A 27,880-nucleotide genomic window follows, 5' to 3' on the forward strand; every position below is an offset into this window, starting at 1 on the left:
CTTGATCTGAACACTCTTTCCAACTACAGACCTATCTCTCTCCTCCCTTTTGCCTCCAAACTCCTTGAGTGTATTGTTTACACCTACTTTACACCACCTTTCCTCCCACTGCCTCCTTGACCCATTTCAGTCTAGCTTCTGGCTCTCCACTCCACTGAAACCGTCCTCACGAAAGTCAGCAATGCCCTTCTTGCTGCCAAATCCAAGAGTCACTACACTCTGCTCATTCTCCTTGACCTTTCTGCTGCTTTTGACACAGTGGAAGTAGGGGGGGAGGTTCTGTTCTTCGACCTCTCCTGTTCTCCCTATATATGTCCTTTTTAGGTTAACTCATCAGCTCTTTTGAATACCAATATCATCTCTATTCGGATGATACTCAGATCTACATTTCCTCTCTTGACCTTTCCCCCTCTCTCCTCGCTCGTGTCTCCAACTGCCTCTTTACCATCTCTTCCTGTCGTGGCGTTTTCTTAAACTTAACATGTCTAAGACCGAGCTGATCATCTTCCCATCCTCCCGCATAACCTCACTTCCCACAATTTTAATTTCAATATCAGTTGACGGCACAACAATCATCTTTATCCCCAAAGTGCGCTGTCTTGTAGTGATCCTGGTCTCCTCACTCTGCTTCAAACCACCCATTCAGCGCCTCTCGCAGTCCTGCCATTTCCATCTCAAAAATATTTCCAGGATCAGACCTCTCTCACCCAAGTTGCTATTAAAACCACTCACTGGTCATCTACTGATTGGACTACTATAACCTCCTCCTATTTGGCCTCCTTGACTCTCACCTCTTTCCACTCCAATCTGTCCTCAATGCTGCTGCTCGGCTCATCTTCCTCTCCAATTGTTGTACATCGGCATGGCCTCTCCTACAAGCCCTACAATGGCTCCCTTTCCCCTTCAGAATCCAATTCAAGGTTCTTACAATCACTTACAAAGCCCTCATCCAATCTTCTCCAATTGACATCTCTGACCTCATCTCCCTTTACACTCCCACCCGCCTACTTCACTCAACAAATGCATGCCACCAAGGTGGCCTTCAGTTTCTAGATATGCAGCTATATTATCTGGCCTCTCAGATTGCCTATCTTAGGGACTGGGTTGGTACATCAGACTCTGTGGAATCACCCTGGGCTTTGCTTGAGCAAGCTGGATTGAGTTTTACCCTGCTCCATTTCCTGTTGGATCAGCTCAGGGTTGCTCTCCTCTATTAGTACAGGATCACAGGCTGTGGAAATCACCTGTTTCACTTCTGGGTGGTTCTGAACTTGATCCCTGCTCTCCCTTGTGGGGTAATAATGGGTTCCCAGAACTGAAGGCATTAGAGGGAAAGTCCCTTTGGAGGGCTCTCAAGGTTGTTACTATAGGACATTTATATTCTGACCCCATGTTGAAATCCTTAGTCCAACTACGTACTGACTATATTAACTACCCTATCCACTGGCATACTTTATTCTTGCTTGCTGCTTGGGTGTGGTGGTGAAGGGCTACGGAATTTGAGTTCTGTCCGGGAGGCTGATTTGGGACCTTTGTTGGATGATGATTGGGCCTCTATTTTGAGTTCTATACAAAGGGTGACTTTTAACCTCAATACAAGCAGATACAACTTTATATTATCCATAGAGTATATTGGGCCCCACTTAGGTGGTTAAACTAGACTGTATTGGTTCCACCTCCTGTCCCAAATGTGGTGCTCGTGATCCAGGATTCTGGTATCTATTATGGTTAGTTGTGTTTTGTCTCAGGTTGTTCACTATATAAAGGATACTGGGATTCGTACCCATCTATTGAACGTCTATTTTTGGTCGTCATCTTTATAATGTACTAGGTGAAAACTTAGAACTGTATGTTAACAATCTCCTAGTTCTGGCCAGAGTGTGTATTGTTAGGCGGTGGATGGCTCCCCAAGCTCCTACATTTCAAAGTTGGCTAAGCCTGGTCAATTCAATAATTGCCCATTAATGCTTTATGCATAACGAATAAAAATGCCCCATGAAAGTCTACAGCATTTGGTCCCTCTGGCAAATCTCTCAATATATTTTGGAACTGGAGCCCCCTTCGGTCTAGAGACGGTGTGTGTACCATGGTGCCTACATTTGACAGTAGGAGCCAAATATCAAACTGAAACAACTAAGCAATCTCTTACAAGCATGGTGCAGAGTTACTCTTGTATTACTATTTAACATCTAAAATGCATGTTTTTGTGCTATCTGGTGACTGTTTTTGTCTCCTACATATTTTCATGTATTTTAGGTTTTCATTGATGTTTGACTTTTGTAAATTTTCAATAAATACACATAATTGGGAAAAAAAAAAAATTATTTTGTCCTGGGTTTAAAGAGTCATGAAGCCCAGACCTTTACTACTCCCATTCTCTACCCTGCATAGTAGACATTTGAGATCAACAAAATGTATATCTGTATTTTATAACAGGCATCAGATGTGGACTCTATATGTAAATCACATAATTACATAGTGGGCACATGTATTATATTTGAGTTTGCATTACAGGATGTCTAAGGGTTGTACAATATGCTATAGACGGTTGACTATGGTCAAAAGGGGAGTGGCATTAAAAGGTTTCTCATATCAGTACTACAGATGTGTCCTTGCTCATGTACCCTCTAAACGCCATGCCTGGTGTGAGTGAGCCGCCAGGTCCCATGCAACAATAAAATGTAAACTGTAAAACGCATTTACAGATGTATCCTCACTTGTCTTTGCTGCAAAAAACACGCCTGGCACTAGCAGAGTCTCACGGGACCAGACACAGCAAAAGGGGCTGTTTTGCACAAAAGCAGCAAAGACGACTGAGGACACATCTGTAAATGCTTTGCACATTTTGTTGTTCCTTCATTTATGCCCTGAACATTTACATAGCAATATACTATGTGACCATCAGTGCTTGGATTTGTTCTTATAAGCTAGCACAGAAAAATGCAAACTAATATTTTGTATGCATCTTTGATGTATTCTTGTAATTTAAAACAATTCTCTATGTGATTTTGCATATGTCACTCACCCATCATTCTTCCCATCATCCTTTAGTAATTGCTGTAGACAAGTCAAGTAATATTTCCGCATTTTGCGAGCAGTTTCTTGCCGCTCTCTTAAAACTTCAGATTTTAACATTTCAGCAGCTCTTGCTTTACTTTCATGGATGTAATGAAACATGTCATCTGTTTATGTAAAGGGAAAGATATAATCCATTGTTTAAATTACATAGTTACACAAAGCACTGAATTATTTTAAAATACTTTTTTAAAAAATTTAAATATATTCATGGAGTTAGAAGGCAGTCTAGCATCCACTTCCACTGGAAAAAAACTGAAAAAATACAATTAAAAAAAAAAAGTAAAAAATTAAATAACAGCGTTATGGTACAGTATAACATACCTTAGATAACTCCTTTTCTTCGAGGTCCATAGGGTCCACAGAATCTACCTTGGGGCATGTAGTGGAAACAATCCATTGCACCAAACGGCTAACAGCTTTGAAGCTTCCAGCATGCACTGGTCCTCCTCCCTATATACCCCACCCTCAGCCACAGGCATTCAGTTTGTAAACAAGCCTAACGGCAAGAGACGGAAAGTGGAGAAGGAAGTACATTGCACACCAGAAACACTCATAATACGAAGAGGGACTCCGCGATACGAAAAAAAGCAAAAAGAACTGATCCCAACAAAGGCCAGGTAAGTCAGGGAGGGTGCTCTGTGGACCCTATGGACCTCGAAGAAAAGGAGTTATCTAAGGTAGGTTATACCATAACTCTGATTTTCTACTTCAGGATTCATAGGGTCCACAGAATCTACTTTGGGGACGTCCTAAAGCACCTCCCTTAAGGGTGAGGACGTTCCTGCACAGAGATGAGAATCTGCTGCCCAAAGGAAGCATCCTGGGAGGCAAAAGTATCAAATGCATAGATTCTGATAAAAGTATTGCCGGAAGACAAAGTGGCTGCCTTGCATAGCGGTTCAGCCGAGGCGCCATGTCTAACCGCCCACGACGATCCCACAGAATGAGTAGAATGTGCTGTCACCTTGTTTAGGACCAGCCTGTGTATAGACCTGAGAAATAGTCGTACGCAGCCAGCGAGCCAAAGTCTGCTTGTTTGCTAGCCAGCCTAGTTTGTGAAACCCATATAGAACACAGAACGAATCTGATTTCCTGATGGAGCTGGTATGATCCACGCAGATACGAAGGGCTCGAACCACATCCATGGAAGCTTCACCTGTAGAGAGGTCTGAATACTGAAAGGCCGGAACTACAATCTCCTCATTCATATGAAAACGAGAAACCACCTTTTTCTATATCAATATTTTTTTTTGAGACAAAGATAAGTTTACAATCATGAGGAATTATAAGATACAGAACATCACAATATATTCAAGATGTCAACATACAATAATAAAATTGAGTTTGAGTGTCTCTTGTTTTACTTTATGCCAGCGTATTATCGGACAAACGAGAAGAGAAAGTCCATGTCGTAATGCAGGTTCCTCATGAATACATTTAACATGAAAAGTTTTTAATCTGTGTCATCTATTTTGTAATTTTCGTTGATGAACATAACAAAAACACAAAGATCCATCATTGAAGTGATGAATAAGCTTAAGAGTTAAGTAGTTGTGTCTTATTTGAAGATAGGAAAACTTTGTGAGAGAAGAAGGAGTGAAGACAAGAAAAAGGAGAGATTGGGGGGGGGGGGGGGGGGGGGGGTAGGGTATTGGAGAGATAGCCAGGAGAGTGGGAGGGAAAGGAAAGGGAGTAGGGTAAGGGGATGCGGCGGACCCAGGACAAGGGAGCAACCATGGTGTATGATAACATGAAGTCATGAATCGTATGTCATACTCCACAAATGGAGTCTGTGGTTATCGGAGGCTAATTGAGATTGTAGCCATTTTGTGAGTTGAAAGCATGCGTGTATGAGGTTTTTTATATCATTAGGTTGTGAATAGATATATTGTTCCCAGGTTTCAAAGAACCGAGTTACGCAAATTTCTTTTTGAAGGGAGGCTTCCACCCAGTCTATTTTAAATATAAATAAGCCACCATTTCGAATGTATATACCATGGAAACCATATTGAGAGAAGGAGGGTGAGGAGAGAGCCATTGCTGCAGGATACTCTTTCGGGCCACGTTGGACATTATAGTAATAACCTTCCGACTACCCAGTATTAAGCGAGCACAGGGATCAAGAAACCCCAGTATAACCCATTCTGGGGTCAACACAAATGTTTGAATGATATTTGAAGATATAAAGTGTTCAATTTGCACCCAGAATTGTTTAATCTGATCACAGCTCCAGACACAGTGAAACAAGGTGGCAGGAGAGGTGCTTCATTTGGGGCAGTTAGACAGGCCAATTGTATGCGCGCGTGATGGGGATAAGTAGCCTCTATAAAATATTTTATATATCATTTCTCTGTATGTGGTCGCTGATAAGGTATTTAGTGAGTATGAGAGAGTATTTAATATGTTGGACATTTGGAGATGTGGAAACTGTTCCTGCCATACCGTAATACCCATGCGGTGATCACAAGACAAAGAGGGTGTACGTATAATGGACAGCTCTATTTTGATGGAAAATCAAATATGGAGAGCGACATGGCAGAGCTGCCAAGTCAGAAACTCTACGAGCCGAGGTGATAGCGAGGAGAAAAAGGTGTCTTCGCTGTCAACCACCTTATGTCCACCATATCCAAAGGTTCAAAGGGAGCCATCTGCAATACCCTGAGAACCATAGTCAAATCCCACGGTGCCACTAGAGGGACAAATGGAGGTTGCACCCGGAGCACCCCCTGCACGATGGTTCTAACATCCGGCAGAGGGGCAATTCTGTATTGGAACAAAACTGACAATGCAGAAACCTGAACTCTCAAGGTAGCCAGGCGAAGACCTAAGTCTAATCCTGCCTGAAGAGAAGCCAGCATTATTGCCACCTTGAAAATCTTCTGGTCATATTTCCTGTGACAACACCAAGGAAAAAATGAATGCCAAATTCTGTGATAGATGCGGGCGGAAGTAGGCTACCTTGCCCTCAGCATCATCTGAATCACAGTGGCCGAAAAACCTTTGGCCTTTAGGACGGCAGACTCAACAGCCATGCCGTTAAAGCCCGCCGAAGTAAATCCCGATATAGGCAGGGACCCTGCACTACCAGATCCGGCCGTAGAGGCAGTGGAAGTGGACTGTCTATGGATAGACAAGTCTGGTCGGAGAACCAATGCCTCCTGCGCCAGGCAGGGGCTATTAAGTGTTATCCTGCCGCCTTCCTGCTTGAACTTTCTGACGACCCTTGGGAGGGAGATTGGAGGAAACCGGTGCGCCAATCTGAAATCTCATCTCACCGCCAGAGCTTCCACGAAGGCGGCTGAGGGGTCCCTTGTTCTGGACCCGTACCTGGGGACTTTGCGATTGTGACGTGACGCCATGAGGTCTACGTCCGGTACTCCCCACTTGTCCACCAGGAGTTGAAAAACATCCGAATGAAGTGCTCATTCTCCGGCATGTGTGTCCTGGCAACTTAGTGAGTCCGCTTCCCAGTTGAGAACACCTAGGATAAATATTGCAGAGATTGTCGAAAGATGGTATTCTGCCCACAGCAGAATTGCCCCACACCCTTCATGGCTGCCAGATTTCGTGTGCCTCCCTGATGGTTGAGGCAGGCCACTGCTGTTGTGTTGTCGTACTGAATCTGGACAGGTCTGCCAGTATGAGCGCTCTGTGCACTGCACGAAGCTCCAAGATATTGGTAGGAGACTTTCCTGAACTGTCCACCTTCCCTGAGGTGTGATGGTCTGTCACTGCTCCCCATCCTGCATACTTGCATCTGTGGTGGTGTACCCAATTCGGGAGCCATAACGGATGACCCATGTTAAATGAGTCGTCTCCAGCCACCAAGTGAAGGAGAGCTGAACTTCTGGTGAGATGCAGATCATCTGAGACTTTATCCGATGATACTGACCATCCCAATGAGCCAGAATCCAATTCTGCAGGGACCTGGAGTGGAACTGGGCATAAGCCACCATGTCGAATGTGGATACCATGGAGCCCAGCACCTGCATTGCTACGTGTACTGACACTCTCTGCTTGCTTGAAAAGACTGCGCACATGAGACTGTAGTGCCACAATCTTGTCCCCTAGTAGAAGAATCCTCTGTCCCAGAGAATGCAGCCTCTGTCCCAGAGACTGTAGTGCCACAATCTTGTCCCCTAGTAGAAGAATCCTCTGTCCCAGAGAGTGCACCATCTGCTGGGTTGGAGAAAGAGAGGACTTTTTCCAATTAATTACCCAGCCGTGCTCTTCTAGGCAGACAATGGTCATCTGGAGAGGACATTGTAACATCTCCTGAGATTGTGCGAATATCAGGTGGTCGTCCAAATATGGCAGTATCCTGATTCCTTGTCGTCTGAGAGGAGCAGTCATGGGTGCCATTATCTTGGTAAACACCCGAGGAGCTGTGGCCAGTCCGAAGGGTAGAGCCTAAAACTGGTAATGTTGCTGATCTACCGCCAATCTCAAAAATCTTTGGTTGGATAATGCAATCGGACCATGCAGATATCCATCCTGTATGTCCAGGGAGACCATGAAATCCCTAGGATCCATCGCCAGCATAATTGATCGTAGGGTTTCCATACGGAATTTTGGCACATGGATGAACCTGTTGAGAGACTCCCGATTCAGGATAGGGCGATATGACCCATTTGGTTTTTGAATCAAAAATACATTTGAATAATAATAATTTCCCTGTTTCGTCTCAGGAACGGGGACTATGACTCCTAACTTCAGGAGGGCCCCAATAGACTCCCAGTAAGCAGAAGCCCTGACCGGGTCTAAAGGAAGGTTTGTATCAACAAACCTCTGAGTGTCTATCGTTGGGGGAACTTCCCATTTGTTACACTCCCCAAGTGCAAATGGGTATCGAGAGGTTATATTTCTTGTAGCATGGAAATGCTTCCCAGGAGTACTCCATGCCTCAGACATAAGATTCGTCAAGTTGTTCAGGCTGAGGAAAGCAATCTTTAGCCACCTTCTGACACCTAAAGACCACCTTGGCTGTCGGTGACACCTTCTCTTCCTTTATACTGAGGACAGATCTAACCACTCTCACCAGAGAGGGGACATCCACAAGAGACTGATGGTCTTTTTCCACTGAGTAAGACCCAGAACTCTGAGTATCAGAGTCTGAAGAGGAGTCCAGGTCATCATGAGGCAACTGATAGGAACATCTCTTATGCCCCTGCTCTGACTAGAGTGAGCAGTAGAATCAACCCAACAGGGATTCATGGGAGGCATATACAAAGAAGGATGCAACTGCTGTGAATACCTCATAGCAAGGGGAAATACTGCACGCTTCTGCAACTTTGTCCACTAAGTGCGACAAAACCTGATACCACCCGGGTGGTTCTAGCGCTGGAGCTCTAGATGTACTGTCAACATCCTGCTCAGATAGGCCTGCCAAACAAGACACACATGATCTGAGTACTGGCATATCATCCTTTTCACCTACACCTTTAGACATGACAAATGTATAAATGGTATAAGGTGTACAGCATAAATGAAATGTGACGCCCTTATCAATGAAACCCCCCACACCTTTCAGAGGGACGAGGAGAAACAATTTGCCCATGGCAAACAGGCTTATAGGTGTACGCAGGCAATTCTGACTTGACTGGAGCAAGAATTGTGGTTTGAGGGTGAAAGGTCAATGCGTTTCGTCCCGTTAAGTACCGGGACTTTCTCAAGTCTTAACGGGACGAAACGCGTTGACCTTTCACTCTCCAACCACAATTGTTGCTCCAGTCAAGCCAGAATTGCCTGTGTACACCTATAAGCCTGTTTGCCAAGGGCTGGGAACAACCGCTACAGCTGGTAACTATTGCCTCTAATACTGCTCCTCTTCACTATTGCCGGCCACTTGCTCCTGTACGGACATTTCTATCAGGTCCGCAGGAATACCAACAGTAGCGGCTGCTCACCTCCACACACGGCGTCTGCCACTGTCCACTACCAGAGAATCAATTATTTACACGGAGGAAGAGATCCCGTTTTTCTGCACATTCCTGTGTGACAGTGCTTACAGAGAAAGCTTGGGATATCAAAAAGGTGGGATTACACCTGTTTACTTGGACTGAGGTAATATAATAATATATATTCAAGCTGCAGGATTTATGTGATCATTACTGGGATGCCAGTTTATCACTAAACAGCAATGAAGTGCATTTCTTCAGGCATGTACTGTGAGAATACTATATTGAAACTTTATAGTTACTTATAAACCTACGTGGTTTATAGATATTTTGTAGCAACTAGCACTTAATGAGCTGAGAACAGTGACTATTTCTACACAGTACTAGTGATTCAACAACTCTGTATATTCAATCTCAATTTTATATGGTTATTTCGTTATACTAGGATTATCTTTTTATATGAAGTATGCTGCTATCTTATTGAGATTGCACCACAGAATGAAGAGTTTCCAAATCCTATAGCAAGTATGGAACCATTGTTTTCTAGCTTTAATAAGCATTTCAAATCACTTTTAAAGAGACTTCTTGCATTTCAACAACCAGAAGTCAATCCATTTCTGGAGACACTCTTTGGAGGTTTAAGAGTCTAATCGGTAAATATATGAAATGGAAGACCCCAAAGGCTGTTCTGGGTCCTTCACCAAACTACAGCAAATCATGAACGAAGAGCACAAATGAGACTTCTATCCTGTTGTTTGTAACACCAATAAGAGGGAATGGGGGGGGAACACATACCCGAGTATCATAGCACCAAGAGAGCATTGATTCCTTCTCTCCTGATGTCCTTATGACGGGTAGAACCAAGCTAGTTTGGCGTTCTGAGCTATCAACATTATATCTATGTATTGGAGTATGAACTTCTAGACCAGAACATAAACAACTGGGTTATACTTTTTCCTTAGTCCAGAGGAAATAAATCACTGGAGTTCATAAAACATAGGCATCTCAGACAACTTTCTTCCCTCTGTGGTCCTTCTAATGCGTTGATAATGTTGGCTCGGCAATATATTTACACAGTGAAGCCCATATCTGTAGCTTAATTCTCTTGCCATGTAATTCTACAGTTCTGATATTAAAGTCAATATTTACAGTGGATATGAACGTGCAATTGAAGGCTTCCTCTGAGACCTGAACAGCACACGCTTGTTCCCGACCCATGTATCACCGATTAGCAGCAGTGTGAACTCTAGAAGGTGTGTCTCTGGAACCCTCCAATAAAAGGTAAGCCCAAACACAGAATACAAGAAAACACTACTGCACCATACACATGCTGCTTATTCAGCTGGGGAAGGAGTCACACTATGGGGGGAATTCAATTAGATGCGATTATCTCACAGCTGCTGTTACGATACCTCAGGACTCTCAGAGGTACCAGTGCAAATCAAAGCTAAAGCTGAGAGGGGGGGCAAAATCCAATGCCGGTGTCGGCAACTCGCCCCCCCCTCACGTGCAATATAATCGCACCTATTGAATTCCCCCAACATACCTTTTTTTTTTCCTCTCTCTACTCATGTAGGATCCACGGAATTGATAAGGAAGAATAATACCAGGGCAAAAATAAAGCACAGCACAGCAGCACAAGTATTAATGTAAACATTGGAACTTGTCAGGCAAAAAGCTCTGCAAGCACATAGAGGTGCCTATTGCGGAAACATTTTGTGATGATCAGAAACAATTAGACATATTCTAGTTACATAACCTTAGAAACTTTGTTTGCGATTAAACTCACTTTTTATTTTGTCCACGGCTTTGATATACTGAGCACGCATATCTTCTAAAGCCTTTCCTCTGCACAGACTACAGCCCCCCTCAGTACCCTCTTCTGGCTGAAAGCTAAAATGACAGGAGTAATTACAGATAATTAATGAAGGAAGCAGTGAATTCTCATGCGGTCTAGTTTTCTTTAAACTTGGTTGTTAGTAACAGGATAGATTGTGGAAAATGAGAGAAAGCATAAACACATAAATGTATGCAAATAACCAGAATATCAAATTGAAACAATAGATTGTTACCTTTGTGCTGTTTTGGTACTTGTTACTTTATTAAGCTTTTGGTTCAGTTCAATATTTTCGTTCCTTAGGGTTTGTACAATTGTTTCATTCTCTAGGATTAAAATGAAAATATAGAAATAAAAAAATAAAATTTAGCTGTTCCATTACAAAAAAAAGGTTGGAAGAAGTGAAACTAAACAAAACTAAAAAACCATGTGTGAGATATCTACAGTGCCTTGCAAAAGTATTCACCCCCCTTGGCTTTTTATGTGATGTATCTGCACAGAGTAGTCTAATTTGGTGAAGTGAAATGAGAGAAATATACAGTACCAGTCAAAAGTTTGGACACACCTTCTCATTCAATGGTTTTTGTTTATTTAAATTATTTTCAACATAGTAGATTAATACTGAAGACATCAAAACTATGAAAGAACACATATGGAATTATGTTGTAAACAAAAAAAAAAGTTAAACAAATCAAAATAGGTTTTATATTTTAGATTCCTCAAAGTAGCCCCCTTTTGCTTGGATGACAGCTTTGCACACTCTTGGCATTCTCTCAATCAGCTTCATGAGGTAGTTTAAACAAAAACCATTGAATGAGACGGTGTGTCCAAACTTTTGACTGGTACTGTATATAAAAAAGAATCTTTATAAATACAATTCTGGAAATTGGCATGTGCATATGTAATCACCCCCTATGAAGCCCCTCAAAAGTTCTGGTGCAACCAATTACCTTCAGAAGTCACATAATTAGTGAAATGAAGTCCACCTGTGTGAAATCTAAGTGTCACATGATCTGTCAGTATAAACACACCTTTTCTGTAAGGCCCCAGAGGCTGCAACACCACTAAGCAAGAGGCATCACACCATGAGGACCAAGGAGCTCTCCAAACAAGTCAGGGACAAAGTTGTTGAGAAGTACAATTCTGGGTTGGGTTATAAGAAAATATCCAAATCTTTGATGATCCCCTAGAGCACCATCAAATCCATTATCATCAAATGGAAAGAACATGGTACCACAACAAACCTGCCAAGAGAGGGCCGCCCACCAAAACTCACAGACCGGGCAAGGAGGCATTAATCAGAGAGGCAGTACAGAGACCAAAGGTAACCTTGAAGGAGCTGCAGAGTTCCACAGCAGAGACTGGTGTATCTGTGCATGTGACCACAATAAGCCGTACACTCCATAGAGCTGGGCTTTATGGAAGAGTGGCCAGAAAAAGCCATTACTTAGTGATAAAAATAAGACGACACGATTTGAGTTTGCCAAAAGGTATGTGGGCGACTCCCCAGATGTATGGAGTAAGGTGCTCTGGTCAGATGAGACTAAAATTTAACTATTCGGCCACCAAGGAAAACGCTATGTCTGGCGCAAACCCAACACATCTCGTCACCCCAAGAACACCATCCCCACAGTGAAACATGGTGGTGGCAGCATCATACTGTGGGGATGTTTTTCAGCAGCAGGGACTGGGAAGCTGATTCGAGTCGAGGGAAAGATGGATGATGCTAAATACAGGGATATTCTTGAGCAAAACCTGTTTCAGGCTGCCTGTGATTTGAGACTGGTACGGAGGTTCACCTTCTAGCAGGACAATGACCCGAGGCATACTGCTAAAGCAACAATCGAGTGGTTTAAGGGGAAACATTAAAGGTGTTGGAATGGCGTAGTCAAAGCCCAGAACTCAATCCAATTGAGAATCTGTGGTCAGACTTGAAGATTGCTGTTCACAAGCAGAAACTATCCAACATGAAGGAGCTGGAGCAGTTTTGCCTTGAGGAATGGGCAAAAATCCCAGGGGCAAGACGTGGCAAGCTCATAGAGACTTATCCAAAGCAACTTGCAGCTGTAATTGCCGCAAAAGGTGGCTCAAGAAAGTACTGACTTTAAGGAGGTGAATAGTTATGCACGCTGAAGTTTTCCGTTATGTTGTCCTAAATGTTGTTTGTTTCACAAGCAAAAAAAAAATAAATACAACTTAACAGTTGTAGGCATGTTCTGTGAATGAAATGATGCACACCTTCAAACAATCCATTTTAAATCCAGGTTGTGAGGCAACAAAACATGAAAAATGCAAAGGGGGTGAATACTTTTGCAAAGCACTGTAAGTACATGTGCAATATAAAAACATTATATACAGACTTAAGTAATTACTACACATTTTTCTTATGTAGGTACTATGCGGTTAATAGAGCTGACAAATAAAATGTGAAAATCAATAATAATAATAATGAGCTCCAAATACTTTTCACCAAAGATTTTCTGACATGAAAAGAAATGCAATAAGACAATGCTGTTACCCTTCCCCCACTGTGATATAAAGCTTCATAATGGAGACACAGAAAAATCTAATTAAATTAGCAGTAAATGGACGACTGCACAACTGATGTTATAAAGGGGTGTTTAGTGTGACTTTAGGAAGGGTCAGTTTTAAAAAGAGTCTGTAATACATGCAGTAGACAAAGAGGGGAAAGAAAAAAATCGGAAAAAATAAAAAATAAAGCAAGAAAGGGACATAAAAACCTCTCAAAGAATGTGGGAAGATCTGAACGTCAGGAATGACCGCTATTGAGCTCTGAGCATAGTAGGAATCACGGCCCGTGGAATACCACAACTTCTTAAGATGGCGGTCTCAACAGCCATGCCATCAAATACAGCCAATGCAAGTCTGGATACACGAACAAACTTTCTTGAAGATGATCCAATCTCAGCGGAAGCGGCCATGGTTTGTCTGCCAGCAGGAAAAGATGATACGAGTACTAGGCCCGACAAGGCCAGTGCGGCGCTACCAGAATGACTGTTGCGGACTCGCGCTTGAGTACTCGAGAGAGGAGAGGAAATAGTGGGTACACCAGGTTGTATGGCCAAGGGATAGTCAACGCATCTGCCCTGACTGCATCGGAGTCCCTGGTCCTGGAACAGTAAAGGAGGCAGCTAACGATTGTTCCTGGAGGCCATTAGATTGATCTGCGGCCTGCCTCAACAACGGCTCAACTGCCGGAAGATTTCAGGATGCAGAACCCATTGCCCCGGGATGAAGGTCTTGATGGCTGAGGTAATCCGCTTCCTAGTTGTCCACCCCTGGATTGAAGACTGCGGAGATGGCCTTGACATGTCTTTCTGCCCACTGTAAAATGAGGCTGGCTTCGCACATTGCTTTGCGACTGTGTTCCCACTTGTCGATTGATGTACGCCACTGCTGTTGCGTTGTCGGACTGCACACGAACGGGTAACCCCAGTAATAGAGGAGCTGCCGATAACAGTGACAGCCCTGAGTTCGAGAACGTTGATCGGCAAGAGAGATTCCCGACGAGACCAACGCCCCTGGAATTGGTTGTCCATCCCTATCCGCGAAGACTGGCGTCCTTTGTTCGGCATCTGGACTTGGGTTCTGCTAACTGACGACCCACAACTAGGTGGTCCGTCCAGAGCCACCAGATCAGGGAAACGCAAGCCTGCAGAGACAGTCTCACTAGACTGTGCATCTGAAGATGTGACCCCGACCATTTTGACAGGAGAACCAACTGGAACGGTCTGGAATGAAATCTTCCAAACTGGATGGCCTCGAAAGAGGCCATCATCTTGCCTAGAAGGCGAATGCAAAGTTGTTCTGATGCCCTCCTTGGCTTGAGAATCAAGCGGACCGAGTCCTGAATCGCTTGCGCCTTGTCCAGAGGAAGGAACACGCGTTTTAAGGACGTGTCCAGTATCATCCCCAGGAACTGAAGACTCTGAGACGGCTCTAGTTGGAACTTCTGGAAGTTGATTATCCAGCCGTGGTGGATGAGAATTTGATGAGTAAGCGTCACCTGGTCCTAAGTGGCCTTTCTGCCGACGGGGCCTTGATGAGTAGGTAATTCAGAGAGGGAACAAATGTTCACACCCTGAGCCGGAAGATTAGCAATCATTACCGCCATTGGTGAAGACTCTGGCCAAAGGGTAGGGCTTGAAACTGGTAGTGAGACTCCTTGATGGCAAAACGGAGGAAAACCTGGGATGGTCTCCAAATTGGGATGTGGAGATACGCATTGATGTCCAGGGACACAATGTATTCTGCGCGCTTACAACCCCACAATGACCGAATTAAGGGATTCCGTCTTGAATCTGTGAAAGGACAGGTAGAAATTCAATGATTTGAGGTTCAGTATGGGCCTGACTGACCCATCCGACTTGGGAACCAAAAACAGATTACAGTAGAATCCCTGAGTCTGCTGGGGAGACTGAACCGGAACCAGGTCTTTGGAGTCTAGCAGTCTGTCGATTGCCTGTCTCAGAACCAGTTGTTTCAGGGGATCGACCGGAAAACCTGTGGTGAAAAACGGAACTGGAGGAGGAAATGCATACTATCTTGTACTCCTGGGACACAAGATTTCGAACCAAAGAGTCGGAACATGAGTGGAGGACCCAAACTTGTGTGAGCCTCAGAAGGCGGGCACCCACCTTGGGATCCCCCAGGTGGGTCAGGATGCCATCGTGCCAGAAGCTTATCTGCCGGCTTGGGGTCTGGATGACGGGAACTGCCATTTAGGCACCTCATGGTCTGCCTTGAAACCTAGCAGGGGCCTGAAAGGGACAAAAGGAAGGACCTTTAAAAGAATGACACGGAGTAGCTGCCTAGGTAGGCAATAAGGTAGGCCTTCTACAGCTTAGGCTCTGCATCCACTTGCCAAGTACGAAACCAGAGGGCGCGGCAAGCTACCACTGCTGAAGCAGAGATTCTGGAACCTACCTGACCAATAGCTCTGGAGGCCTCATCCAGATAGACAGCAGATTCCTGAATATGTTCTGCAAGTGAAATAAGATCCCCTTGCGGAGTATTCAATCGTAGACCCTCTGCTAATTGTTGAGCCCACTTTTCTACCACCTTGTTAACCCAGGAGCCGACCAAGGCCGGTCTGAGTAACGCACCAGCAGCAGTGTAAATGGACTTCAGAGTAGTTTCCAATTTTCGTTGAGAGCCTTCCTTCAAGGCCGTTGCCCCCGGAGCTGAAAGTATGGGCTTCTTCAATAGGCAAGAAACTGACGAATCCACAGGCAGGAGTTTCTCCATTTGCTTCTGTTATCTATGGAAAAAGGATAGGGCGAAGGAAAACGCTGTGGGAGTTGAAACTTCCTATCTTGATGTTTCCAGGCTGCCGCCATCTGCTCATCTAGCTGGGGAAAAACAGGAAAAGTAATAGTGGACTTTTGTTTCTTGCCGAATAAGGAGGAAGGCAGTGATTCTGGAATTGCTGAATCTGACACATGACGGACCTCCTGGACCCCCAGGATAAGAGCTTAAATTCCCTGTGTAGCCACCTCGGGTTCTTATGAGAAAAGCTCCAAATCCGGAAGTTTCTCATCTTCATCCTCCTGAGAGGAGTGGGCGCTGTTAAAATGGTGCCACTCCGTGTGAGCTAGACGCGCCAAACACAGTGGGAGGAGACTGCTATGGGCGGCACATAGCTCTATCAAAAAGCTATGGCCGCAGTGTTTAAACCCTGCCCCCTCTAGCAGGAGCACCGGCTGCTCTATCGGGGGAATACTGGCTGTATAATAAACTGCTCCCTTATATGCACCACTCCCCACCTCAGAACCGCTGACAGTGGCGAATGTAAAGGGGGAGGGGGGGGGGTGAAACAGCAAGCAGTCTGCCTGGATTCTGGTGTTTGACCGCTTTGAAAATTGTCCCCTGGAGGCATATCCAAGAACTTTAGCATATATCTTTTTCTGATTACTGCTAATAACCATTCACCTGTAGTAGTCAAGGTACATTCTTCTATGAATTCTGATAGTCAGTCAGTCTCCAACTTTGATTTCCACTGAAAAATGCCTGGAGTAACCTTGAAATAAATTTCCCTTCTTTTGGTGGAAGGTTGCTGCTTGGTGAAATTTGCCATAGCCTCTGGCAGGCATTTAGGCACTGGTCTCCATCAAATCTCTGAAGGCTTCCACCACTTGTTCGCTTTTGCAGATATTTGTTAAGCATGTCCTAAAGCAGCCACTTTGCTATGACTCTTGGCAAAAGCATCCAACTTCTGACCAAAAAGATATTTCCCGTTAAAAGAGGCGACAAATGTATTCTTAGGCAGGGCGCTTGCAATCAAAATACATAACCACAATGCCCTTTGACTGCCTCAGAGTAAGCTAGAATTCTAGAGAACATTCTGACTGCATCAATACAGTATATGTTTCACATCTGTTGCACAATCTTAAAAAGCTCACTTCTTTTAATACCATATTGTATAAATCGTTGTTTATAATTTTCCCATATCTTTAGGCCTCAAAGCTGCTGAATGTAGTTTTCTGGTTTTCTCTTCTATCCATTCCATCATTGATAGAACTTGCATCTACAGGTGGAATAGTTGTTAAGCTATTGCTGTATCGATGTTTGGTGGTGTGTCTCAGACTTTAGTCTTCTCAGAAAAGAAAGGGTATATATAAATAGCCTGTTGAAGAAGCATTTGTCCTGGAGCCTCCACTCTTTGGTAATGATCCCTTTAATAACCATTAAGTGGAAACTGCCAGACCTTATTCCATGATCCCTGAAATCGTGCTTCTTGTAAGTACAGATGGGTAAATCAACTAAACCGCAAAATTCAAAACCGCTGTTTTTTTGTAGTTTTTCTGGTGGCACTAAAAACCCAGATACACTAAAGACAAAGCCATCAGAAATCCACATATCACTATCCCGATTTTTTACATGAGAAGAATGGAAACCACCATGATGTTTATAAAGTGATGGTGTTGTAAACTAAGGAAAAACAGACATCAAAACCATTGAAAAGAATCAGTTGGTTGTGATGGAATGGGTATGAAATCCCGGCAGTAGGGATGTTTGCTGTCAATATACCGACAGCGGCATCCTGATGCTCAGGATCCCGACATGGGTCGCGGTAAGTATACTTACCCTCCTCCCTTCACCCCATAACCCTCGGTTTCTACATCCTAACACTAACCCTCCCCCCACCCCATCCTAACCCTCCCCCCACCCCATCCTAACCCTCCCCCAGTGGTGCCAAATCCTAACCTCCCCCTCCCCTAGGCTAAGCCTAGCCCACCCCTGTGGCGCCTAAACCTAACCTCTCCACCACGGCTAAGTCCTAACCAGCCCCGCTATACTTACGTTCGGCATCCTGGCTGTCGGGATTCCGGGATCAGGATGTCACCTCCTGTCGGACGCATCTAAATTGTACCACGCATGAGTACAGATTGTGTCCATTGATGCGCAGACGGAGAACGGTTTTGAAAATGTAGTGGGTGTCCCTGGATGGTGACAGGGAGGTGGCTCAGCACATGCATGGAGATGGTCCATCTAATGGGGGTGTTATTGGAGTGTCGCGGGCATATCCGGGAAAGTGGTTGCGTACACGGACGTTCAGCCACTCACATAGGAGGCCATACTCGGACACCACTTGAAGAAAATGGCTGCCGAAGACCTCAGAAGGGGCGTGGCCGGAGAACAGCTCAGAGAAGCCAGACCTCAGAGGGAAGGCGCCCTAAGCTGAGGGGAGGAGCCGCTTGAAATGGGGAAGCTGTCTTCCCTTGCTGATTGTTAACATCCTGGGACGCTGGTTCCCGCACCGTGTCCCTGGTGGTCTAGTGGATTGCGGTGGCTAGAGCCTGCGTCCACACTCAGCCACCTCCGGTCTGTCCCCTGAGACCGAAGGTATTGACTGTCTTAATGCGTGGCCGCGAGCGGTGACCCTCTTAACCTGTCCCCTTAGTGTCCGGCTGCAGTCTGGGTGCTCCCCGGGGTCCTTGGCTAGCGCTGGCCCTCGGAATGCAGCCCGAGATCCCCAGCTCAGTACTGGCGTCGCGGCACCGGAGGGGTGAAGGAGCGGCAGCGCAGAAGTCCCATGGACAGTCTGCTGCTGCGCGCTCTAGTCAAAGTAAAATTAAAATAAATAAAAACAACAAGCTTAAGGGCTGCCTAAGCAGCCCCCAGCGTACTGGTGACTGACTCCGGCCCGGCACCAACGAAACTGAGGTGCCTCTGGCTTGGTGGCGGGGTATAGGGAGAGTGGACTAGTGCATCCTGGGAGTTGAAAGCTTTTAGCTACGTGGTGCCCGGATTCCAGATCCATCACCTACACCCCCAAGGTGTCCCTGTGGAGTCTATGGACCCTGAAGAAGAAACTGCAACCTGCCATAGGGCTGGTGTACGTTTCGTTGGTGCATCTAAAGACACACCAAACGATATTACAGTGTGTATGGAAGCGAGAGTGGGCGTCTCAGTTCTTGCATATTCAGACACACACATATACCCTAGGGAAGGACTTTTTGCAGCATTTTAAAAAGACGCAGATGGGCGTCCGCCAATAAACGTGGCCTCTTCTGCGTCCACCTCTGAATCAGGCCCGCAGATTTACCCTTACACAAAGCAGCAAGTTCTAATTCCAAAACGAATAAAGTAGATTTATTAACATCATTGGTGATCCCACAGAATAGGGAAAGACTGTGCACTCACAAGACAATGCATTGGAATTACTGAGGGACCAAATATAGAAGGAAAGTCCAGTATACCAGAATAATGATTTTTGGGGGGGGCCACAATATTCTCATAAGCAGTAGACAGTGAGTATACAATTAAATAGATATGTTTCAACCTAAAAATGCTACATCAATATCAATACACAGTAACACATCCACAGCAGCTAAATGAGATGTTCTAACCTCTAAACTGCACTGCTTTGAGTTTTTGATCTTTCACTGCCTGTTGAAGGTGTCGACATGCTTTGTCCAGTTTGCTTCGCAGTTCCTGACACTCCTTGTTTGTCTTTTCAAGTTGTTGTAGACATTTCTCACAGCAACAAAGCACAGGACTATCATTTTTCTTTTTCATTTGGGCATCCATAGTTTGCACAGTACCTGCAACAATTTAAAACTTAAACGTAAAGATGTTCATTAATACATTATCTTCAGAGTTCAAAGACCACTTTCTAAGGCATAATTAACAAATATATTTTCACATTTACAGTAATAGAAAACAAATTATTGCACAAACCGTAGAGCATTTCTAATATACGTTCTAAGGATCTGGCAAACACTCCATTGCTTCTAAAAGACCTGCTAATTTACAACTGATCTAAAAGGACATTAGAACCTATTGGGTAACCTGTCAAATTAATTGACCAACGAAGAAAGGAAATTTCCTCACGCCAAGTTCTGTTGTGCTTCAGCTGCGACTTTGTAGGTGTATAAAACAAATTCTTGTCACAGCCTAGAGTCTCTAGTTCACAAAAGTTTTTCGTTGCATCTGCAAGCTGGGCGCACACTATGCAAAATATTGTCCCGATCTGAATTGGAATGATATATCATACACAGCATATAAGACGTTAACGGCAGTTGTTCATTGCATCGTCCCATCTGCTGGTCTGCACAGGGATGGGACAATGCAATGAACAACGCGGTGCTTTACATGCAGCAAATAACGACACATCGGGCCGTCATACACCATATCATGCTGTGTGTACAGTTCATTACATTGGTCCCCGCATCATATGGTGTGTATCCAGCTTAAGACGCAAAATTTTAATAAAAATACAGTACGCTACTCATATTGGAGTGTCTCAATCACACCGGAACTTAAGCCATATGGCGTGAAGACACTCAGTGTAAGATGACACATCTGTAGCAATGACCACTGCCCAATCCACATCTTTATAAATACATAGTCAATGTCTGTGTGCATGTCTTGTTTTCAAATGAGCTAATAGAAAAAAAAATCTTTATATATTATATATAAACTTACTGTTTGCCAGTTTCTCAGAATGGATCTTTTGCTGATTTTTCTGTCCACTTAAAGAGGCCTTAAAATCATGACTTGTCTGATTATCACCACATTTCTAGAAAAAAGATAAAAGTAGTTAAATGTATCATTCAGGATGTAACATTTTTAGATTTGGCGAGCAGCCAGAAGTATATATTTTATTAATACTCAAAATGTCTATTATGCTGCATTTTGTTATATTACAGCCTTATTCCAAAATGGAATAAATTCATTTTTGTCCTCAAAATTCTACACACAATACCCCATAATGACAACGAGTAAAAGATTTTTTTTGAGATTTTTGCAAATTTAATAATAATAATAAAAAAAAAAAATCACATGTACATAAGTATTCACAGCCTTTGCTCAATACTTTGTTGATGCACCTTTGGCAGCAATTACAGCCTCAAGTCGTTTTGAATATGATACCACAAGCTTGGCACACCTATCTTTGGGCAGTTTCGCCCATTCCTTTTGCAGCACCTCTCAAGCTCCATCAGGTTGGATGGGAAGCGTCAGTGCACAGCCATTTTCAGATCTCTCCAGAGATGTTCAATCGGATTCAACTCTGAGCTCTGGCTGGGCCACTCAAGGACATTCACAGGGTTGCCCTGAAGCCACTCCTTTGATATCTTAGCTGTGTGCTTAGGGTTGTTGTCCTGCTGAAAGATGAACAGTAGCCCCAGTCTGAGGTCAAGAGCACTCTGGAGCAGGTTTTCATCCAGGATGTCTCTGTACATTGCTGCATTAATCTTTCCCTCTATCCTGACTAGTTTCCCAGTTCCTGCCGCTGAAAAAAATCACCACAGCATGATGCTGCCACCACCATGCTTCACTATAGGTATGGTATTGGCCTAGTGATGAGCGGTGCCTGGTTTCCTCCAAACATAACGCCTTGTATTCACGCCAAAGAGTTCAATCTTTGTCTCATCAGACCAGAGAATTTTGTTTCTCATCGTCTGAGAGTCCTTCAGGTGCATTTTGGCAAACTCCAGGCAGGCTGCCATGTGCTTTTTACTAAGGAGTGGCTTCCGTCTGGCCACTCTACCATACAGGCCTGATTGGTGGATTGCTGCAGAGATGGTTGTCTTTCTGGAAGATTCTCCTCTCTCCACAGAGGAATGCTGTAGCTCTGACAGAGTGACCATCGGGCTCTTGGTCACCTCCCTGACCAGGGCCCGTCTCCCTGTTTGCTCAGTGTAGATGGCTGGCCAACTCTAGGAAGAGTCCTGGTGGTTCTGAACTTCTTCCATTTACAGATGATGAAGGCCACTGTGCTCATTGGGACCTTCAAAGTAGCAGATATTTTTCTGTACCTTTCCCCAGATTTGTGCCACGAGACAATCCTATCTAGGAGGTCTACATACAATTCCTTGGACTTCATGCTTGGTTTGTGCTCTGATATGCACTGTCAAGTGTGGGACCTTATATAGACAGGTGTATGCCTCTCAAAATCATGTCCAATCAACTGATTTTGCCACAGGTAGACTCCACTTAAGTTGTAGGAACATCTCAAGGATGATCGGTGGAAACCGGATACACCTGAGCTAAATTTTGAGCTTCATGGCAAATGCTGTGAATACTTATGTACATGGGATTTTTTATTTTATTTATTTTTTTATTAAATTTGCAAAAATCTCAAAAAAAAACTTTTTACACGTTGTCATTATGGGGTATTATGTGTAGAATTTTGAGGCCAAAAATGAGTTTATTCCATTTTGGAATAAGGCTGTAACATAACAAAATGTGGAAAAAGTTAAGTGCTGTGAATACTTTCCGGATGCACTGTATCTATAGGTGTGTACGCACCCTAAGAAATCCATATCTAAAAATTACCTGCTTCCACTCCTGTTTGGCACTTGAAACTATTTTGTAAGCAATTCCCTTCATGGACTTCTGCAAGCAAGATCTTAGCTTTTCCAGAAACTTCACATCTAAAATTGATGTAAATGATAAGCGATTTTCCGTAACACTTTTTTCAACCAATTCATCATGAATATCAGACATAAGACGCTCTATTTCAGATAAAATCTCATTATCATGATCATGAATTTTTCTAGATTCTTCAGAGGTCCGTTGTTTAAGGATCTGGTTATATCTCACTGTCAATTCTGCCTCCTTTTGTGCAATCAAGTCATTTTTATGTTTTTCAAAATCAACTTTTGTTGTGGAAAGAACTTCGCTGATTTTAGTCTTATGTTCTTCCAAAAACATACGGTAATCCTCCTCGTTTTGTGCCTGAATATTTTGGATTTCCTCTTGTTTCTCTTTGTTCCACTGAGCACGTGCTTTACCAAGTTCTACTTTCATCTTAGCCTCAAACTCTTCAGTCTTTTGGTTAAGTTCTCTTTTCAATGAGGTAATCTGCTCTTCATATTCTTTTAGTACGATGTTATAGTCAACATTTTCAAATCCCCGCTTCCACTTGTCTTCAGCTACGGCCACAGCATCTGAGATCTAAGAAAGAAATATTTACAGCCTACAACAGGACTTAATAACACATTTTTCAATAGCTAATAAAGATTATGGTCATTAAGAACAGGCAATCGCAGCTAGCTGGTGAGTTTGTCACTAGTGTTTTCAACTGATACTGTAATACTAGAAATAGTAATAGTGGAAATATGCAGATTTACAGGAGTTTATCTAGTAATGTATGCCAATGGGAATCAGTCTATTAATAGACTGAGAATAGAATGTATATAAAATTCTCACGGAATTTACTTTAGCTCAATTATCTTCAGTTATACAAAGCATGGCAATTTTTTAATGATTTGGGGTTTTTTTACAACCATTTTAACAATGCTACCCGAGCTTTCATAAATATTATATATTTTCGTTTCTGTGTGCTCTAAATTATAATTTCAATACTGACTTCAAATGTTTAAAAAGTAACCACCACACTTTAGGTTACATTTTGTTGCTCTGCATGGCTTGGGTCATTTGAAAAAATAATTTTAAAACCATGCCCTTTAGATTGTAAGCTCTCACGAACGGGATTCCTCTTTCCTCATGTGCCTTTCCTTTCCCTTACTTACACTACCTACAACGGTACCTAACCTTTGGTTCCTGCTTATTTCAGTGTTACGATCACGGATGGAGTAATGTTTATAAACCATGTCCCATTATCCTGCATCATTTTGTACTTTACGTCACTGTTTTGTCTTGCTCATATGTAAAAAGCTGCTGAACCTTTGTGGCACCATAAAAAATAAAGGATAAGAATAATAATGCTCCGATAAAGAGCAGGCTTGGAGTAAGCTGCAGGAGATCATTATTTGACCCATCGCCTACCTCCGTCAATACACAATTTCAGGCCGCTGATGCTTCAAATACCCTCATTACTGCACAGGGACCAGAGCAAAGGGAGAAAAGGGACAGAAGGCAAGCAAGCTGTTCACCATAAACTGATGTGGTTTACTCCAACTCAAGCCCTTCTTCAGTGTCTGTCACAATGCAGAAAAAAGCCTTCACAGTACAAGTAATAAGAAGATGGCTGTCCCACCTCAAGGTACACAGGACAAAGGAGAGACAAAACCAAAAGTGAAAAAAAGCAAGGGGGAAAATAAAAAGACTGGAAGACATTTTCCCTCGAGCAATCATCAACATGAACTTGAATATGAGAGCGAGCATAAAGAGCCCAGTATCACCCAATGGATTCAGAGAAATACATTTAACAGATATACAAAAACAAAGTTTTCTCTATCATCCTAATGGTAGACACTTGAACCATGTGGACACGTATTCTGTGAAGTCGCTCTAACATTTTGCATAGACACAGCTGCTCAGTTGAGGCCCCAATACCAGCCAGGAGGGAGAATGATCTTTCAGAAACAGGTTTCCCCATTCCAATGTAAGCCTGAGAAATTACTGAAGTAATCCAGCTAGCAATAGACTGCATAGATGAAGGCCAACCTCTTTTGAAGGCATCATAGACGACCAAATGTTCATACATTGTAAAGGTCTTGAGTTCTACTAACTTAGGTAATCAAAGCCCTGACAACATCCAACAAGTGAAGGATCCTTTAAGTCAGAAGGACACTACCCTTACGCAAGTGGAATCTGGACAATACTATGGCTGAAAGAAGAGTCTGGTTCTATGAACAGCCGTGTCTTCATGAAAAATTATATCTGGAGATCTGCAAGATAGAGCCGCAAGTTCGGAGCTGTCATCATTGTAGAGAGGACCAAAATAAATTATGTTTTCTATGTAAATATGTTCACCGAATCCATGGACTCCAAAGTAGTGTGTAGTAAGGCGTTTAGGTGCATAGGATATACAGGAGCAGTGTATGGTGGCTGCACATACATCATTGTTTGCGAAAGATAAAAAAAAACAAAAACTATACTTCCAGCATAAGTGCCCGACTCTTCTAAAAAGCCGCAGATAGGGATGATAGCTATCTTCTTAGAAGGTATCTTTACAGTGACTTGAGACAGTTCTTTAAAAAGTACAGAAGTAAGCAGGGCAAATGAAAATCTGCTTTAGTCTTAAGCATGGTCTTAACCATACTGTCAGAGAAACCCTTGTCCTTCAGGGTCATGACTTCAAAAACAATATTCATTAAAGCTAGTAAAATACTGACCCCAAAACCAAACTATTGATTAATGATTTATTAGGCATGCCGGTTCATTTGGCCAGAGGCACCAGACAGGGGTATCCTCTGTCTCTCCTCTTATTCAACTTAGCCCTACACCCCCTACTGCATATATTACAATACTTGCCCAGTTTCAAAGGTATTTCTATAGGTGCTAAATCACTGAAAATGTTAGCTTTTGCAGACGATTTGTTGCTGTTCTTCTCTAACCCCCAGGATAGCATGAAAGAAGTATTGTCCAAGATGTCTCAATTCGGCTCAAAAATCACTGACTATGACTCTTTCTCAAGAAATTTGCCCCCGGTAGGCGAGGAATCTTAATTTTACGTGGGCCCCTACTAGTATTCCCTATCTAGGAACACAACTACTAATAAACTTATCCCTATTATACTCACTTAACGTTACCAAGATCATTTCTAAATTTAGCAGAGCTAAAAAACTGGCAAAACGTACAACTTTCTTTTCTGGCTCGTGCACAGCTCATAAAAATGATATCTTTCACAAAACTCCAAATCCCCTACAGGTCCTGCCCTTAATATTATCTAATAAAGATGAACAAACTCTAGATGCAACTTTTCGTCGGTTCATATGGAACGGAAATAAACCAAGAATTAGCCTTAAAATCCTACAAACAAAATAGAAAGGAAGAGGGTATAAACTTTCCTCACATAGCCTTTTATAATCAAGCAGCTTTATGTAGGTGCATGAAGGACTGGTTACACTCTACTAATCACTACGTGAACTCTGAGCTGGCACAACAGCTTATACCGGATACACACCAAGTAGCCTTTCTACATCTGGCAAAAAAAAGACATCCCTCCTGTAGCGTTAGAAAACCGCCTGTTACACTCCACACGCTCTGCCTAGTTTAAAATAAAGAAATCCTGGAAACTAAACCCGTATTTGTCCCTATTTATTCCATTAAGGGGCACCAGACCATAGATGCTCCCCTGCCCTTGGCCCACTGCACTTCCTTTATCTCCTTTCCTCTCCCCCCTTTACGTTTCCTATCTACTACCCTTTCATCCCTAGACTTCCCACATTCTCTCTACCCCTCTCCTCAACTTCCTTCTTTCTTCTTACAAATTGTTCTTTCATATGTTCAGAACACTAGAAATGTATACTTTTGTTCAGGTCTTGTTTTACTAAGACATACAAATTTTCATGTGTCTATATTTGTTATAAAATTGCAAACTTGTAGTCTTGGATTGGCGAAATTTCTTATTTGTTTTACCCAAAAAGATAATGCACTGCTTCATGAACTTTACCCTACCCTGTTATCTTTTTAGTCACTAAAAGAACATTGGACTCATGCACATTATCTCTATATTGCTAGTTCATAATATTTGTGGCTATTATCCTTGCAACTGTATTCTCCTTTCAGACTTACGTTTCTACACTAAACTATTGTTTTTGGATTATTATTTTTTTTTTAAATGGTAAACTATCCTTTGACTCAATAAAAAAAAATTGATATATATATATATATATATATATATATATATATATATATATAAAAAGCCAGCAGTAAAATCTTGATGATAAATCAGCACATGGCTTAACATGTCCAGTAAGATACCACACCAGACCTGCTGCTTCCTTTGCCAGTCGGTCTCTCTTATTTACTAAAGTTCGATTTTAATTGATTTAAAATCAGTCAACATTGCTGTTATTTTGCTGGGGCTAAATCACACATTTACTAAGAGACAATTTTTTATTTGATTTTTAAGAATTAGTAAATATGTGATATAGCCCCAGAAACACATCATTGAAGTTGATCAAGTTTGAATCGATCAAAATTGACCTTTAGCAAATCTACCCCTTCTAATCATCCAAAAACCTTTCAATTCTTACCGTCTTTAGAACATGCGGAGCACTGCATATTAATTTGATGAAAATTCTAAAGTACAAATATGTTCCTTACCAAAGATGCCTTTGTATAACCTGTTCTCGAATAGTAATGCTCTACCTTGTGGTTCAACCAACATGCCATTATGTTGATAAATGGTTGACTCCATTTATCCATGATTTGCTAGAACACTTCCGGATGAAGAGATATTTCTCATGGGATGTAGGATGCCTGCTGAAAAAAAATCGGCTTTCAAGTTCTCCAACCCTGGTATGAACATCACCGAGATTGTGGAACATTTATTCCACACTTAGCTTAATGGTCTCAATCGCCTAGTGCCTCCGAGACAGTTGACATATGCCACCACCAGGAAGTTACCCAAATATATATGGCCTTTCATCACTACAGAGCAGGGATTCCCAATCAAGGTCCTCAAGGCACACTAACAGTCCAGGTTTTAAGGATAGCCATACTTGAGCAAAGGTGTCTTAACTAGTACATAAGTTATTTTGATTTAACCATCTTTGCTCAAGCATGGATATCACTAAAACTTGGACTGTTAGTGTGCCTTGAGGACCGTGGTTGGGAAACACTGCTATAAAGGCTGTTCTCTGACTAGACTGACTAGAACATTTAATACCAGTCTCAGTTCTAG

General features: G+C 42.9%; 1 protein-coding gene across 5 annotated transcripts in view; it reads right to left on the bottom strand.

Annotated features, from left to right (window-relative positions):
• CEP152 (centrosomal protein 152) overlaps positions 1 to 27,880 on the bottom strand; it is a 131,686-nt gene that overhangs the window by 6,249 nt on the left and 97,557 nt on the right. For all 5 annotated transcript variants that reach the window (XM_088472797.1, XM_088472798.1, XM_088472794.1 and 2 more), the window contains exons 21-26: positions 22,618 to 23,238; positions 20,764 to 20,857; positions 19,686 to 19,880; positions 11,048 to 11,138; positions 10,765 to 10,868; positions 3,026 to 3,182 (exon numbers count right to left, since the gene is read on the bottom strand). In XM_088472797.1, the coding sequence (XP_088328923.1) occupies positions 3,026 to 3,182; positions 10,765 to 10,868; positions 11,048 to 11,138; positions 19,686 to 19,880; positions 20,764 to 20,857; positions 22,618 to 23,238 (1,262 nt within the window). The remainder of the gene's footprint in view (positions 1 to 3,025; positions 3,183 to 10,764; positions 10,869 to 11,047; positions 11,139 to 19,685; positions 19,881 to 20,763; positions 20,858 to 22,617; positions 23,239 to 27,880) is intronic.

The sequence above is a fragment of the Taudactylus pleione genome, unplaced genomic scaffold, assembly GCF_031769625.1.
Source record: "Taudactylus pleione unplaced genomic scaffold, aTauple2 ptg000129l, whole genome shotgun sequence".
Classification (NCBI taxonomy): Eukaryota; Metazoa; Chordata; class Amphibia; order Anura; family Myobatrachidae; genus Taudactylus; species Taudactylus pleione.